Source organism: Gallus gallus, chromosome 5 (assembly GCF_016699485.2).
Source record: "Gallus gallus isolate bGalGal1 chromosome 5, bGalGal1.mat.broiler.GRCg7b, whole genome shotgun sequence".
Lineage (NCBI taxonomy): Eukaryota > Metazoa > Chordata > Aves > Galliformes > Phasianidae > Gallus > Gallus gallus.
In genome coordinates, this window is record NC_052536.1 from 40,202,285 (window position 1) to 40,220,597 (window position 18,313).

The 18,313-nt window shown below is 34.6% G+C and overlaps 1 protein-coding gene across 5 annotated transcripts in view; it reads right to left on the minus strand.

Moving 5' to 3' along the window:
* The window catches only part of CEP128 (centrosomal protein 128), a 96,242-nt gene that overhangs the window by 31,181 nt on the left and 46,748 nt on the right, over window positions 1-18,313 (minus strand). For all 5 annotated transcript variants that reach the window (XM_025151095.3, XM_025151096.3, XM_004941843.5 and 2 more), the window contains 3 exons: window positions 18,121-18,297; window positions 16,723-16,782; window positions 14,607-14,799 (listed from right to left, as the gene is read on the minus strand). In XM_025151095.3, the coding sequence (XP_025006863.2) occupies window positions 14,607-14,799; window positions 16,723-16,782; window positions 18,121-18,297 (430 nt within the window). The remainder of the gene's footprint in view (window positions 1-14,606; window positions 14,800-16,722; window positions 16,783-18,120; window positions 18,298-18,313) is intronic.

Here is an 18,313-nt window from a genome sequence, read left to right on the forward strand (position 1 = left end):
GTTTAGATAGCAATTTCAGAATGAATCTTGCCACTAATTTCCCTAATAAAATTCATCACTGATGTAATAATAATAAGAACATATATATTGTATATTGGGAATTTGATTCTCTACGTTAGTTCTACCACCTGTGAAATGGAAAGTATTTAATTAGCTACCTAATGAAACTATAATTTTATTTGAAAAATAAAAAATTTCCATATATAATGTGGACAAACATTTTTAATGAACTACATATTTAAAAGAACATAACTGCATGTTTTAAAGAAACAGACTTCAACATTAGCTGGGTCAGTCAATGAGGAAGGCAATTACACAAGCTTTGCACAACCACATTATGGTACTCAAAGGGCAATCTCAGTACTTCTATGATGTGGCATTAGAACAAGGAATCTAGGTTATTGCAAGAAAATAACAGCAGTCTGGAGAATAGCGTCAACACATTTTTGTTCCATCAAGCTAAAATGAGCTCTTCCGCAAAATACCTCACAAACTTATGGACAAGCTCTTGAGAAATCACTTAATTAGATATCTTTTAAAATTGCTTTTATCAGAATTAGCAGTAGATTTATTTCAAGTCTTTCTAATCATTTTGACTTCAAATACACAACCTGTGGCTTTCAATCATCATTCAGATACATTGCCCAGAGAGCTGCTGAACAGATACTGCAACATTCCTGCAGGTGCACAAGGCAGCCAAGCAGATTTCTATCAAGCGTGAAGGAATTTTCAAGCACCTGCTTAAACCAGTTTTTCCTCAACTAAGAATTACTTATCTTGAGTGTACCTACACAGCAAACTTTAATCATACATTATGCCACTTATAAGGTCTTCACATAATGATTCTGACATTAAGGCACTATTTTTGGAGGGGATGAATTAAGCTGTTTCTCAGTGAATTATTTTAAGCAAAATTTTTCACAATACATACGTTTATCACTTGTCCAGACAGATCTGCAGTTTTGCCCTGTACCTGTGTTAGCATGGCTCTGGTGAATGGCTTCACAGTATCCTGACATAGGTCCAGGAACACTGGATACTAGAAGGTGTTTCAGCAAGTCTGGACATTTGTGCAGTCAAGCTGGACACTACAAATCATCCTGGCACTAAATGCAACTGAGACATAAAACAGTATTGAGACTCACTTCAAATGACTAATTGAAATAGCGTGTGTAAGCCACTAAGGGAATTTCTATATAAAAAACATCTTAAAAGAACTGTACAGAAATACGTGTTTATCGGAAACTTAATTTTTGCCAGTAAAGAACAAGGCCCATGAATTAAAAGCATTCCTTAATGTGCTTGTATAACCCTAAGTGGGTTCTTTTAAATGGGAAACGGTATCACTTGAATATAAAATAGAGTACTTCTAAAATACAAAGTACTGCTATTCTGCTAGTTCATCCCCATCATATTCATAGGCCTAATATAAATCTAAGTAACAAATATGAATAAAAGAATCAATGAAAATGAAATATCATGCTCCTACTAGATTCTCCACATCTCCAAACTACAGTATTTCAGCTATCATAGACTTTCCCCTTTACTTAGTATTTAGTCTGTGCAGTCTTCAGATCATAAATTATTTTAGCACATCTGCAGTACCTATTACAGTAGTAATAAACGAAAAAATATTTCTTAAAATTTAAATGAATTTTTAACAGCCTTTCCAACTGCACACTGTTCATGAACAGTTTTTTTTTTTTTAATGCAAAAAGTCCCTATTTCACTTAATTATTGCATGTTATTAAAAATATTGAACTGAAGAACAAAAAAGTTATTAACTTGTGAATGAAGATAAAGCAGGAAGAAACTTCAACTTTTATTTTCTTTGGAATTATATTCAGAAGGTTAGTAGTAGTCATGGCCAATCTCAATGGTCACTGCATTTGATTTTTTTTGTTGTTTTTTTTTTATCTGCAGCTCTGCTAAAACTAAAATGTGTCAAGTGAATTTTAATACTTGTTACAGTTTTCTAACGCATGAGCAAATGGTTATATTAACACTGATCGTGTTAGACAGTCTTTAATTATTATAATTAAGATACCACCACTGAAATGACTGCAGTGCTCATAATGAGCAGGGATAAATAGCCTGTTATCTATCTACATCAACAGCATCCTCATAAATGTGGCTGTTATTTTTGCTATGACACATGAAAATAGTTTCTTAAATCTACCATGGTGTGTTCGTTTGTATGAACCTGAAGCAATACCCACAATCATAACAGAGAAAGGAGAAAAGGCATCTGAAGTTGAGAGACAAGTTCAGATTCCCTACAAAAGAGACTTATTGCTATGCAGGAAACTGAATGTACTGTCCTTTCTTTCTACTCCCTGAGGCTTAGGGATGTTTGGGTTTTTTTTTTTTTAATGCAATTTTTCCATGTTTACATCTCCAGTGCTGGCCTGCCCTGTATTTCCCTATTTGAACACAAAGTTCCTTTCATTTGCCCCTAGAAGCTATTCTCATTACTTCTAACCTCTCTGCACCTGCCATTTTCTGAACTATTACAGTGTTTGACTTAGAATTCACAAACAAAAGTTAATGCTTTAAGAATACATGCAAAATTTCAATGCATTACAAAACAGGTAGTGAAGATCTCTCATGTGTTGTCAGTAAAGTTCATAGCAGTAGTGCCTGCATGCTAGAGTTTGTATTTTTCATATACAAATTTTGAATAGACAGAACATTATGTGGAATTGCTGTTAAAACCTTTACATGCCAAAGGTGGTTGTTCTGAAATGCTCAGTTTAAGAATGTAAAATTGATAGAATAAAGCAGGAAAAAAATCAATACTGCTGCTGCCTTCGTCCTCCCCTCTGATTAGAGCCTTAGCTTAGAACACTGTCCTGTGCAGTCACATTTCAGCAATAAATCAATACAAAATCCATACAACAATATTAAGATATTATTTGAATTTCACTACCAGGGAAGTAGTTTCAAACTTCACCTTACTTGTTACCAAGGATACGTGTCCACAATAGAACACACATTAATACATACATATATATTTGAAAAGAAACACTCAATTTGAAGTTGCAATGTTCTTATTTTGGATCTTTACTGAAATGCATGTCAAATTATAAAGTAAAGTCTCCAACTCTTTCTTCACACTCTCCTTACATTGGCATTTTCTAACTACAGTCACAGAAGCGTCTTCACCTGAAACTATGCAGAGTTTCTCATTGGAGAAAAAAAAAGATTAAGAACACTAAAAAGAAAGATAATTGAGAAAGACAAAGGAGGACATTGAGGTCAACTGAATTTAGAATTACTTTAACATTCAAAAAACTTCAAGACAACATAAGTCACACCGAAAATATCTAAGTAAATGGGAAATATCCTGCTTAATTGATTTTTCCTATTAATTGATAGGACAGATCACAGTAAATGAGAAGTAAAAGAGAACACTTTCATACTTGTCTACCAAGTTTACCGTAAAGGAGAGAATAATAGTAACTTGAACAGAAGCAGTTACTGGTTTTTTGTTTTTTGGGGTTTTTTTATTTTTTTTTTTATTTTATTTTTTAATTTGGGCAGGACTTCCTTCATAGAAGACTGGTCTCACACAAGTATTCTGTCCCTGCAAAGGTTTTAAAAAGGATATTTTCATTGCTTCTAAAATGTGTCAGGAGAAGATGCTGTAAATGAAGTTAGTAAATAGTTGTTAGAAACCACACTGATATATTCAACTCTATAAAAGACTGAGGAATAAGTGTTTTTTTCTTATACAGGTTTGGAGGAAAGTGAATTTGACAACATGTGAGAAGCAGAATCTCTACTAGAAGCTGAAATAAAAATATATCAGTCAAGGTAATCATGAGCACTTTGTGGAAAGTCCATACCTTTATTTTTGGTTTTCATATTTTGAACAGCATCAACTGCACTGATATCACGCTTTTTTTTGAGCAGCCATAGACACTCTTTTAAAAACACATTTAGTCAAAGGTTGTACTCAATTTTATCATCTGTGATGAGGTATATGTGATCTTCCATATACCACAAAAAGCAAAGAGGATGTGAATAAATGCATCAACCTCTTGCTGAACTGTGAATCATTCAATTTTAAGTAAATGCAAATACCATTTCCTTGCTAAATTACTACCACTAAGCATTCTGTGAATATTATCAATGCTTCTAAGGCCTTAATGCCAGTGTTTCATTAATGACTTGATTCTACTGTGTAGAATAGAAGCTGTAAACTCAGCTGAAGTGGTGCTGGTACTAAGTGCCCCAATTCCACAAGATGAAGCCAGATCCCATCATAAACTGCATTTGCTAAAAAGTGTGAAGGACTCTTCGCTCTCTGACTCTGGTCCTGCATTTCTCTTGCAAGCTTTGCCCTGGCTGTAATATTCACTGGACATTCATATAGGACAGTTGAGTTTATTACAATGGGAACAGTCTATGCTGAGGAAAAAAAAAATGGTTAAAACGTGGTTAATAGCGAGCACAACATGGCTGCAAATGGGCTCAATGATAAGCAAACACAAAGCAAGGGAAGGAGTAAGTAATATCAGTTGGAGTGGTAGGGAAGGAAGAATTTAGCTTTTTGTCTCCATCAAGACATTAAATGGCCTACTTGAATGTGAAACTTATCTAATGAGGGATGCCTCTGCCCATGGCAGTGGGATTGGAAGTAGATGATTTTTAAGGGCTCTCTCAACCTGAGTCATTCTATGATTCTAACTCATAATTATTTTAGATTTCAGTACGTGAGCTGCAATCACACCTCTGCATACAGTGCAGAGCTATCCAGGCTAACTGATCAATGGCCTTTTTTTCTGCATACTTTTTATTAGAAAACATATTAAACAGAAAATAAATCAGCATTGCATAAAACAAAATATGATAAGAAATATTCTCAAAGTCATGTCATCAGAATTGTTGCTGTTTTAGGCAGAAAATACAGTTGAACATTCTTTTCTATCACTGCATACAATACATAATTTTTACAATTCTCTCCTGAATGCAGAAGCATTTCCTTTTTGATGATGAATAAAACCTCCCTGAAGTACATAGAAAGAAACAGAAACTTAATTTGTTTTCATTCACGAAGTGCAAGCATGAAAAGATAATTTGTTAGTTCTTGTTTTAGAAAATTATGCTGATATGTTTATGGGCACAGCAGCTACATAAAAATTATGGCACGGCATATATAAATGACAAAACAGGAAATTGAATGCTACTTTCCTGAGTGAGTTCTCTGACTTAATATCCTAGGTTTTCCTTTTTCTGATGTTTATTATCCCAAACATATTTATGCATAGCCGCAAATTTCCTTTTGGCTATATTCGAAAGGCAGCTGCATATTTTAATACCCAAAAATAAAGAGAACTGATGTTGGATCTAACAGCTAAGGGCAAGTCAAATAAAGGTAACAAGTTTTCTAAAGCAGCTAGCACAATTCACTTGAATTGCAGGAACTGGGCAAACTGAGGAAAGCAAACAGCTGCAATGCAGAAAGGTTTTCTAGGTGAGGACACTTGTTACTTGAGATGAGTAAATGAGTGGAGCTTAGAAAGGTATTTCTTCAGTGAGCTGTTTGAAGATCAAACAGGTCCTTCACAACATTTTCAGCAAAAGACAGCAGGTAAGATACAAAGCCCAAAGGTATTGATCCTAACATTAAATTTTCCTATGCATTTCAGAAAAATGGAGACATTTTTGCTGCCTGGTCAATTTAATAAATAGTCAGGATAGAAAGTGCACGCAAAATGTTATAGCTTTATGACACTCTATCCTTAATAAATACTGAAACACAGCTGTTAATTCTACTTGGTGGCCCAATCTTAACACTATGTCCCAAAGATCTTCTAAGAAAGCATTTACTTCAACTAATACACATAGAAGACACTGTATCCTACCAACATAGAGAACTTTCCAAAATTCATAGTTCTTTCTTCATAATTAAATAGCCATTAGCAAACACAGTTAATGCAACTAGCAGTTACATAGCACCTTATCTTCCAACATGTGCTTTAGAGAAAAAAAACTGTAAACTGGCAATTAGAAAGAAAGCCTTAACAGTAATCCTCAATAATTCCTAAATTCTCAGCTCTAGCTCAGCTTTAATGTCTTCCCTTGCTTAGACAATCCTGTTGTTACACTGCTACGTGGAAAATGAAGATGAGACTTACCAACTCAACTGACAAATATTTTAATTTTCAACTGGTGACAGTTCCCTTTTTATCTAAAACCCTATTTTGAAAATTCCAAGTGCAATAAAATAAATTCACTCCATGCAATCATAAGAAAAAAAGGCTATACCAGAAAATTTTAGTATTTTTTTTTCCAGAGAAAAGCATTTAATAAACAGATTTGATAAAAAATATGCTGCTGTTTTTTTCAGAGTGAAAAGGTAGGAGGTTATTGCTCTCAAAATGGAATTACCTGGAAAAATGATTATCTAGTATAAACAGTACAAACTTACAGTAAAATAACTTTTCCCACAGACAGACATGGCAAATATTGAAAGAGTTGCAAGAACTGCAAAATGGCTTTGTTTATTAAAGAATTATTTATCCCATTCTTCCAATGCTTTGTAATTTCTACAGGTAGAGACATTCAATTAACATTTAGCAAAGAAGTGGTAAACAGTCTGTCACAATCCTACAAAAGTGCCCCCGTAAGCAGGAGAAGAGAGCACACTATATATACCATACACCTAATTCTTCTATTTACATCATAATTGCATTATGTCTGTTTTAGTCTCAACAAAATGGTAGGAATACACAGAAGTCTGCAAAGCTGATAAAGTGCTTGATATGATTTTATGATAAATGCCTCTTAAAACATACTTTATAATGTATACTGACCAACAAAAACCCATAAAGTGACTTAAATAGGTGTAGCAGCTTCTCCTAGGTCAGGAATGAATTCTAAACAATATCAGGAATGAAGAGTGACAGACACCAAGCAGATATTAAGTGTTGCCCACTGCATAGGTCCTTAAAGCATGTATCTTTTATGACATATACATTAAAATATATGTTGATCCATTCTTGTTACCTGCGAGCTCTCTATAGGTAACTATTTTCTGAATATCTGCATGCAAGTGCTGAAAATTCATACTATTTATGTAAGGAGTTCATATCCCTTAGCAATCTTAATAAACTGCTAACGTTGTCTTCCTTTGTGTTTTTTGTAAGACAAAACACATTAACGCACCTGAACCTAAAGTAAAGGTTTAAGACCTAACTCTCCAATAATGTTTTAGGCTGTGATTCGGTTATGTAAATAGCCCAGTTGTTGAAATAAGCTAAAATGATATGCTTTCAATCAGAATCTGAGTGAAGATCAAAGCTTTATTGTGCAGTTTATAAAGTGAGCAATGAAGGTTAATACAGTGCACAATTTTATAGAGCAAGTAAAATTTGCATTAGCTCCAAATCTAAGAGATCAGAACACATGGGTGAGAAGCACGCATGTAAAGGACATAGCTAATGACAGTTCAGAAAAGTGATACGTTCTTATCTTTTACAGAAATACGTACATGTCTCCAAAACCTTTGTATTTATTTGCGCCATCTTTAGCAATTCATAAACAAATTATTTAGCTCCCTGAAAAAGAACATCTAAAATCACATCGCTGTGGGTATTGAACACTACATAGAATTCTGCTGATAGCAAAGGATATATGAAATTTTGACACCTTATTTTAGAAGTGAGAGCATAATGCAGTAATAGACGTGTCAGATGAGCCTTCTGTTCACAAAATGTTTCTACCAGGGAGTTTCTTTCTGACTTGTAATTCAGACTTAGATGAGTCATGAAAATTGAGAAAAAATATGGTTCTAAACTTTTTTCAAAAAAAAACAAGAAAGGAAAATATAAAGTTGCTTTTGCTTTTTAGAAACTGTTTTGTGCTGCTGATCAAGAGATTGTATCCTTTTCTGTGGATTCTATAATTTCTCTCCCCTTTGTCTACCATAATTTCATGTTATGTGACATTTTTGCTGCCAGCATATTTATTTCAAAATATATTTTATGCAACATAAGGAGCAAGTTTGTTTGTTTTCTATATGACAAACTACTCAATAAGCAATAAAAATAATGTACAAATGAACACAGACATTTCAGTTTCAAAGTAATCTTGGAAGTTAATCCAGCTATGTTTGTCTGACTCTAGCAAGTTTTCTGACAGCATCTTCTCAAGTTCTATTCTTTACTAAGTAGATCAATTATTGAGATCTTTCCCATTGAATAAGAACTGCTTGATATTATAAATCTCTCTCTTACAGCCATCTTTCTTAGTAGTTTAGGAAATTTAGTCCGAAGGACAACAGTATTAGAACTTCTTCTGGAATAAAATATGTTTCTCTTGGATGTTAATGGCTATGCTGAGACAGTGCAAAGATGCCTTTAAAGCCATTTACTTAATCCAAAACAGACAAAACTGTCTGTTACAGGCCCCCTATCAAGAGTAAGAATTTGGAAAAATAATGTGAGATATGCAACTCAAAGCTGGTCCACACATGCACTACACTAGAAAAGTACAGAATTTATCCAAAAAAATATCACAGACATCAGTATTGGTATATTAGAGTAATGTTCTTCTTACATCACTACTGCTACACTAACACTGTTTTATATAAAAGAGGACACAGCTTTGCCAAACACAGAAGGCCTCATTTTGCTAAACATTTCTTTACTGACCATTCATGTCTTTACCAAGTAGCTGAGAATTATCCTGAAACAAAAGAATTATGAAACCTCTAGCAAAATAACAAAAGGGGTTTTGTTTTGTTTTTTATATCTCCAACTTCTATACATTTCAATATATGCCAAGAAAGATTTTCTTGGAAGTCTCACATTCCAGAAAAAGATTGTCTTTTCTTTTAATCAGCTACTTTAATTGTATGACATCTACAGGATTTGCTGCCTTTGGAAATAAATTCAGTATTACAAGTACTCTAGCACACTGACAAATATGACCAAAGCTAGTGAAATCTCAGAAAAGATAAGATGAAAAGATCACAAGAGGACAGAGAGATAAACAGTACCGGGGCCTGAAATCTACAGTCAGTTCTATTTGCCTAGTACAGGATATGTTCTAAGATAATAGTTCCCAAACAGTTGAAGCTATTCATCTGAGCTAAGGCTAGCAAAGTACATCGCTAAAACATTCATAATCAGAAATTAAGAATTTAAAACATACAAAATGAAAATTACTATTGTTTATGCATTAGATACACTTCAGAAGGAACGAATGAATATGGCAAAAGATTTAAAAGGTTTGGGTACATTTTCCAAAATATTGCCATTCTGCTTTTGATGTACAGACAGTCGATGTTTACTTTTGATTAAATCAGCTAGTAGCTTAAGCAGATCTAAGCCTGTAAGGTCAATTAGTGCTCCCAGGCTCAAATATTAACTTTTACCGATTTGACACTTCTGCAGAAATTCATAAGGCAGAGCCAAAAGCCTAAAAATCAAGAAAACTCCTAGTTATTCATAGGATCACAGAATATCCCAAATTGGAAGGGACCCAGCAGAATCACTAAGTCCAACTCCTGGCTCTACACAGGTCCACCCAAAAAATCATACCATATGTCTGAGAGCTTAGTTCAGATGCTTCTTTAACTTTGGCAAAACCAATGCCATGACACTAAGCTGGAGAGGCTGTTTTAGTGCCTGACCACTCTCTTGGTGAAGAACATTTCCTCATATCCAACTTGAACATTCCCTGTCACAGTTTCATGCCGTTCTCTCAAGTTCTATCATTGGTCACCAGAGAGAGATCAGTGTCTGCCTCTCTGCTCCCCCTCACCTCACAAATGCTTTAGTAAAGAAGGGAAAAGACAAGAGACTATGGATTCAAAATTGTTCTAACAGAAAAGAACAGAGAGCCCTCTTAACAACTGGAGTAAATGCATTCTTCATTCATTTGCTTTACTTCTGCATCAGGGCTTTAACCATAATGTCACTACTGATTGCCTATGTATTCTCTATGAGCAACTTGTCCCATTATTCTAAGTAACAAAAACCAACCAACACCTTTTCTCCTTCATTTGGATTCTCTAACGATTCCTTTCTTCTTACAGTTTAACATCTTTTCTGTGGTATTAGTAGTGCTCTCCTTTTCCTTTGGGAAAATAGCTTTTCCTGATTTCTTTTCCAAGTCACTTATATCTACAAGTTTACACTCTATTAGCTGCATCACAGCTAAAAACTGGGCTTTTTACAAGAGCATTTGAATTTTAAATAGCCATACTTTGTCTTGGAACGTACTTAAAGGAAAAAAAGAACACCCTCTAAACATTTAAATGCATCACTTCATAAATCATGCTCTTGGATCTCGCACTAACAGACATGAATTCTGTTATTTCTCTGTCTTCTACCAACTTAAAGTAATTGATTTGTTGAATGAAAGTCAGTCATCCAAACTAAAAAAAAAGAAGACTATGCTGACAAGGCTTTGAAGCAGGCAAATTAAATTCACATGGAGATGGTAAATCCATTATTTTTGCATACACTGTCACATGCACTGTTATTATAAAATCAATGGCAGGTGATTCAAATTCAAAATTGATATAAATAATGGTACAAAAAAGCAATAAATGCAATGTCCCTTCTTGGGCACCAAATAAAAGAAACAGAGTGATCCCATGATCCACTTCCTCTATGTAGCAACAAGTTTATTAACAAGTTTAAGGCTCCAAATTTTATTATCCTATTATTAGCTCTTCATAATAAACTCACTGATGACAAAAAATGAGTCCACAGACCAACATCTGCAAAGGAGGACTGACTAACCATCCCTTTCATCAACTACCCATCTTTCCCTCAGAGTAGCACATTCCTTAATCTAATTTATAGTTCTTTTATTTAATAATTTCCTGCATAGATGACTGTAATACAGGCTGTCATCTGCTAAAATTATTGGTTAGCTAGTAACCACCAGCTGCCTTATGAAATGAAAGAAATACCAGGAAGCTGGTCTCAGATTACCTGTGGTAAATCTCTGTTGTATTTTAATTCCATGTTCCTAATTATTCATTCTATGTTTGTTCTAAAACACTGAATACTATTAAAAGTGTAGGACCCACTACTGGGAGGCCTGTGTCACTGCAGCATCTAAAACTACGTAAATACTAGGCAAAATCGTATCGTAATCTATATTTATGAAGCTCGTTGCCTATTAGACCCAATCAAATTAGAGTGTGATTAAATAAATCAAATTTGCACTCATGACTATGCCTAATATGAACCTAATTAATTGGCTTTGTAAATGGAAATTTCTGCTTCTCTTTTTCAATCCTTCAACACAGATTTTGTGGCATTGTCCAAAAACTACATAACAAAACAAAAACCACAAAACCAATAAACCACAGAACCAAAGTTTCAGAACGTCAGAAACATCTTAGACAATCTGGAATCAAATTATATATATTAAAAAAAAAAAGTGTAATGAATTGATAAAATAGTTTCTATTTACCCACAAGCAGTCTTGGTTATTTCCCTATAAGCAGAATAACCGAACCTATATAGCTCCATTATCTCTAAGTATATAAAGAAAAAAAATAATCTTTTAGGAATACTTTCAAATGAAGATTGCAAGGGGGATACATTTGTAAAAATCTATCAAAGCAGACAAAGCAAATAAGCTCACCTGATCTCTCCTCAGTTTGGATTGTGCATATTAGTAAGGAACAAATGAATGCTCTCTAAATGGAAAGCATAAGATTACATACTACCTTTTGTACTTATTGAATAGTATTAATTTTGACCATTCTTGTCAGTTTATTTTTTTACTTATAGCTTTGCTTATACCTCAAAATTAAAATGCAGGATATACATTTTTGAGAAAAACTAAGTAAGGTTTACTTTATTTTATTATGCACTTAAATTATAAATAATGATAAGGCCTGAGGGAGATCATCTTAGCAGGTAATTATTCAAAGAACACTGGAACAGTGTTAATGTTATATCAGGGTCTCGGAAATAACACTTCAATGAAATGAAAGACAACAATAGAAACATTCGAGCCTGAAAGATCAAAGCATGTTCTCTATCAATGTTCTCTGTAAGCGGAGGTGGAAAATGCTGGCAGGATCTTACTACTCCTTTAAAGAAAATAATCTCTATCATTCTACAAAATATTTACAAAAATGCTTTGCTTTTATTTGTTACTGTTACCGTTGTTTTGCTATTGTTTTATTTTTGTTTCAATATTTCACAAAATGTTTTCAACAATAATTTAGACAGCCACCAGAGCTGTAAATAAACTTACTTAAAAGCTCACTCTGATGTAAATCTACATCAAACCTAAATAGAAAATGACTAAAAAAAACAAAATGTAGTATTTTTGACAAAAGAATTGGCTCGTCATTATCAGTACTGAGGCCAGAACAAAGTTTTAAAAGAAAACATGAAAAAAAGAATCTTTTCCAATATGGAAATTGTGATCCCAGAAACATGTGTCTGTTAGCACATTTTCTCAGGCATTGGCTTCTTTGTTTGCATTCTTTTTTATTTTATGGAGATCACCTCTTTTTCCTTTAATCATTTTCCTCCTAGGTCCAGTTGTAAGATACCCAGCTATCCACATTTTTATGATGCCTTATGAGACTTGCTCCTCTGCTGGGATAGTACCTTAGAAAGAGAGAGCAACTATACACATGCACACACAGGAGGTAATTACTATTCTCTATATGTTCAGCGCAGGCCTTGAGATAGCAAAGGCAACAAAGCTGGTGAGGGTTCTATAGCGCAAGCCTTATGAGGAGCAGCTGAGGGAACTGAGATTGTTAATCTAGAGGAGAGGAGGCTCAGGGGAGACCTTACTGTTCTCTACAATACCTGAAAGGAGGTTGTGGCGAGGTGGGGTTTGGCCTCTTCTCTTATGTAACTCGCAAGAGGACTAGAGGGAATGGCTTCAAGCTGCACCAGGGGAGATTCAGGTTGGACTTTAGGAAAAACTCTGAAAGGGTGGTTACGCACTGGAATGGGCTGCCCAGGGTGTTAGTTGAGTCAACATTCCTGGAGGTGTTCAAGAAATGTTTAGATGCTGCACATAGGAACATGGTTTAAGTGGGGAAATATTGGTAGTTGGTGGATGGTTGGACTCGATGATCTCAGAGATCTTTTCCAACCTTGGTAATTCTGTGATAACATTAAGCCTTAATGGTTGGAATTAACTTCTTCATAAGAGATACACTTCCTGTCTTCTTCCCATACAAAACTTCTTGCTCCAATTCCTTTGTTACCATATTCTCATGATCAGTTACATTACACTTTTTACTTGACCATTATGCTTTATACAATAGTACCTAGGGACAAAAAATTATCACTGGTTATTACTGGAATCATGGAATCACTAAGGTTGGAAAAGACCGCTAAGATTATCTAGTCCAACCATCAATTCATCACCACTATGTGATGTCCCTCATGATTAAGTCCCTCAATGCCACATCCTAATATCCAACCTGAATCTCCCCTAGAACAACTTAAGGCCATTATCTCTCATTCTATCACTAGTTACCTGGGAGAAGAGGCTGAATTCCACCTTGATATAACCTTTCATCTGGTTTTAGGGAGTGATAAGGCCTTTCCTGAACTTCCTATGGGAACATGTATTCTTAATGGTTGATTCTGGTGTTGCCAAGATCTGTGATGTATGAGTATGCATACAGTGTGCAATTTCTAGTTAATTTTCCATGTTCCTGATAAAAATGAAGACGTGGAGTTCTCTTTCAAAAGGAGCCATGACAGTAAATAACAAATATCTTTAGGAAAATGTTCAGAAATTAGGAAGCGTCTATAAAACCTACTGACTCAACTCAGCAATACATGGATTATTATAGACCAAGACTGCACTTCAGAATTTTACATCTCACCTAAGTTTTGGTATAACAAAGATCATTTGGTATAACAAAGACATTCTTCATAACTACTAAAGTATTCTGACAGTGAAATAAACAGTTTTTGAAGATGAAAATAAAGATGTACTGTACAAAATTTATGTTCCAAGTCTGCAATAATATTCTGGTTTTACTATCAAAATACTCTTCATTGAATAAATATGTTTCATTAACTTAGAAGTAAGTGTAAGTGAGCTTGCATGTATATGAAAAGCAGGATGATGAAAGACTAAGAGCTCCGTATTTTCATGAAGCACTCAGCACAAGACAGGAGCTCAGGCTGAAAGTATATTTATCTTCTCCTAAAAGCATACTGCTCAAAATCAATCTCCAAGAAAACTACAAAATACAAATCTACAAGTACTGGAATTGAGACTTAAAACTGGCACTTGGCATGAGACAGTGAGGTCCATCCTCACCAGAAATTTGCAATGATCAGTAAAATTAGATCATTGTTTTCCTTTCACAACAAACACAGATGGTGTGGATGCTAACACCAATCCTGTCATGCTACAGAGTAAAAATTACAATCCAAAAGAGGGAGTAAACTATGCATATGTAGTATTCTATATATAATGTCATTCACTTCAATTAGAATCAAAGCTTGTCTTACTCCATTTGGTAATACAGAAGGATTTGTATTTTATCAACTAGTTATTACATCTGAATGCACAGGAATAATAACTAGTACCTTTCTTAAATCTTTCTTCCTTTGTCAAAAAGACAACTAGCAACATACCTCTCTTTTCTTTGTGAACTTCTTCCAAAAGTTGTTCTTGCTTTTTTATCTGTTTGAAGAGAGACTGATGTTCAGACTCCTTCAGCTGTGTAAAGTGCTTGAGATGTTGTTGGCTCTGCAGCAAGTAGCGTCGCAGCTTTTTTTCCTTATTTTCTCTCTCTTTCACCTCCTCACACAGCCACTGCAGCTTAGTCTGTATTGAAAAATGAGAACAATAAAGAGAATTCTAATAAAAATACTAGGACAAAGTTTAATTGAACAAATTATCTTTGGAATCACAGCTTACTCACTTGTAGCTAGTACTGCATAACAATAATAGAAGGAAACATTCAGATATATTAAAAGGAACCTCAAGGAATCTCAACAGAGATATATTTAGGCTGATAATTGTATGCACAGAAGCAATATACAGATTTATTTTTATTTTTATTTTTGCTGCTGCACTTAAGAAAATTCACATTTGTTTAGATCTTTATATAGACACCAAGAGCTGTTCCTGAGCTTAATATTAATAATGTGCATTTCATTTCTCAGTTAGTACAAAATGCTCTTCCAAAAATCTTTGTTAAATCATCCTTCTTCCAGGATGTCAGCCACAATAGGTAGAGCTTCACATAGACACCCCCTTCTGCCTCAACATAAGATCTACCTCTGTCCTTTCCATCCAGTCTTGTGAGATTTCTACAGTACTATAAAAGTACTCTGCTATTCATTCCCATGAAATTTTCATCAGTGGAAGTATGGAACACTAGAAACATACACAGCACTTAGAGGGTGTACAAAAAAAAATGAAAGTCAGTAAAAAATTATATTTTAACAAAAAGTTAAAACAAATGTCCCCAATACATTCAAAACTATGCTTTCAAACAATTTTACTTACAAACAGGAAATGTTAAGAAAAATGCAGGAAACAAACTCTAGAAGTAGTTGAAAAAGTGAGTACAATATTTAATTATACTACCAAAAATATCAGTTCCAAGGCCACTAGTATTACAAATTTTGCCACTCCTTGGACTCAGTGTAAACAATTTCACTCAGAAATTTAGGAAAAAAATCAGATGACTTCAAGTTTTGAATACTCATAAGCAGTTGAAGTGATGCAGAAATGGAAATGTGGATAACTGTTATGTCATGATAGTCCCAGATTTATATTATCTTTTTTTAATATTGCTTTTAATGAATACTTTTATCACTTACTAAAAAAAAAAATAGAAGGAAAAAAGAGGGGGATGACATCTCAACTTCTCATTCATTCTAGACTGCCCCTTTGTAGCTAAAGATACTTACAAGAGAAATGAACTCAATTATTAGGTACACTTTGAAAAGTCTATTCAATATGTCAATATCACTTCTCAAATTACGAAAATACATAACACTTCTTTGATTTTATCTCTATTATTTATAGTGACAGTCTCTCCTGGTCTACAAGTATTACATAAACCATATATCAGCAATAATATCAAATTATCTTACATGTACACCATCCATTTTTTAATTTCACCTTACACAAAGCAGAAATTTTTTATGTATTTCACAATTTCTTATGATCTACTTTGATCATTAAAAGCTGAATACTTTCAAAAGATTCTGGATAAGAAGTATATCTTGGGGGAACAGGAAGGAAGCTGCCACCTCAAAACAGTTCTGAAGCATGAATGCAACTACATTATAGAACTCAGAAGTTTTAAAGGAAGGTGGAAGGGAAATTCCAGGAATCCAATCAAATAACCTTTAGATTTAATAAAGAAGAGCCTTATTTCAAATTGTTTCTTGTCTCATTAAATATAATCCTGTAGAATAATCTGCTGACTGTCTCAAAATAATTTATATAGTGGGAAACCAACATCACTGTAGCTACTACAATACTTTTTTTTTTTTTCCTTCACGAATTGTTATTTATTTGGCTACAGAGATACATGTTTCTTGTTGATAGTAAAATCTGTAAAATTATTTTATCAGCTGAAATAACAGTCTGGGAATATCATAACTGCTGACAAAGGAAAGCTTTTGCATTTTTTCCCCTTTAAGCTGTCTTTTCAAATACACTTTCTAATAAATGATTATGAAGGCTGAATATTAGATTGCTCAGCAACAATTCAGACAACTTGACTGTTACCTTTGTCTCTGCTAACCAGCGATGAGGATCATTCAGCACTGTCGGTGTAAGTGATATTGCCTATAGAGTAGGGGGAGAGAAAAAAAGTATGCATTAAAAAGGGTATTAGAAAAATGGAAAATATTCTTTCCAGCTAACTGAAAAATCATCAAATAAACATTCCTTGCTATAAAGTCCAGCTGGGAAGTCATATCTGTAAGCGGTTCAATAAACCTGTTGATCTATAAGGAAGCCAGATTTAAAGGTAAATTACTCAAATTCACTGAATCATAGAATTGCTCAGGTTGGAAAAGACCTTCAAGATCAACAAGTTCAACTGCAACCTAACTATACTACCCTAACTCTAACAACCCTCCGCTAAATCATGTCCCTGAACACCACATCCAAATGCATTTTAAACACACATCCAGGGATGGTGACTCAACCACCTCCCTGGGGAGCCTATTCCAGTGCTTAACCACCCTTTCTGTAAAGAAGTTTTTCCTGATATTCAAACTAAACTTACCCTGGTGCAACTTGAGGCCATTTCCCCTCGTCCCGTCACCTGTCACCAGTGAGAAGAGACCAACCCCACTCTCTCTGCAATCACCTTTTAGATATTTGAAGAAAGCAATCAGCCTCCTCTTCCCCAGACTAAACAGCCCCAGTTCCTTCAGTTGCTACTCACAGGGCATATTCTCTAAGCCCTTCACCAGTCTTGTTGCCTCTATGGAATCAGTGGAAGGAAGATTGTGACACTCACCCCAACTCAGCCAGCAGTTTACTGCTGGGATTTCACTGTACAAAGTTTATTACAAACAGGTATATCCAACATACACGGGGAGAGCTGGGGCAAGTGAAGCTGCATTGTTTTTTAAGAAATCTGGTCTCTCTGATATTATCCTTGGAAAAATATGGTATTTGGCTGATCCAGAAGGTAAAGGGTGCTTGGATAAACAGGATTTCTACGTTGCATTGCGCCTTGTAGCACGCACACATAACAGCCATGAGGTTAACCTGAGCAGTCTGAACTTGACCATGCCACCCCCTAAATTTCATTACACTAGCAGTCACTTGCTGATCACACTGCCTTAGAGACTCACTGGGCTGTTAGGGTGGAAGAAAAAGCGAAGTTTGATGGTATTTTTGAAAGCCTTTTGCCAGTAATTGGTTTACTTTCAGGAGACAAAGTAAAACAAGTTCTGATGAATTCAAAGTTACCTCTTGATATCTTCATAATATCTCATTCTAATACCCAGTACCCAGCAACTATATCTGTATCAGCTAAATATCCCTAGTCCTACTGTCCCTAAATTAGCTATACCAAATAAGTGGTATTTTGCCTCAGCACACAGATTCTGCTACAATCACCCATTAAGAAAACAATGAGAAATGCAGCATACTGAAAAACAGTATTACTTTGAATTTCTCCATGGAATCCCGAGAAAAAATCTCACAAGCAGCATCAATTTCAGTTCCTATCATGGTGAGAATGGATTCCTTTTCCATTTCTAAATGATGCAGCTGAACCTTAAACTGCAGTCTTGCCTTGTCCATCCTTCTCAAATGATCTTCTTCATCGCTGATCTGTTTATCCTGCAGTTAAAGAGCA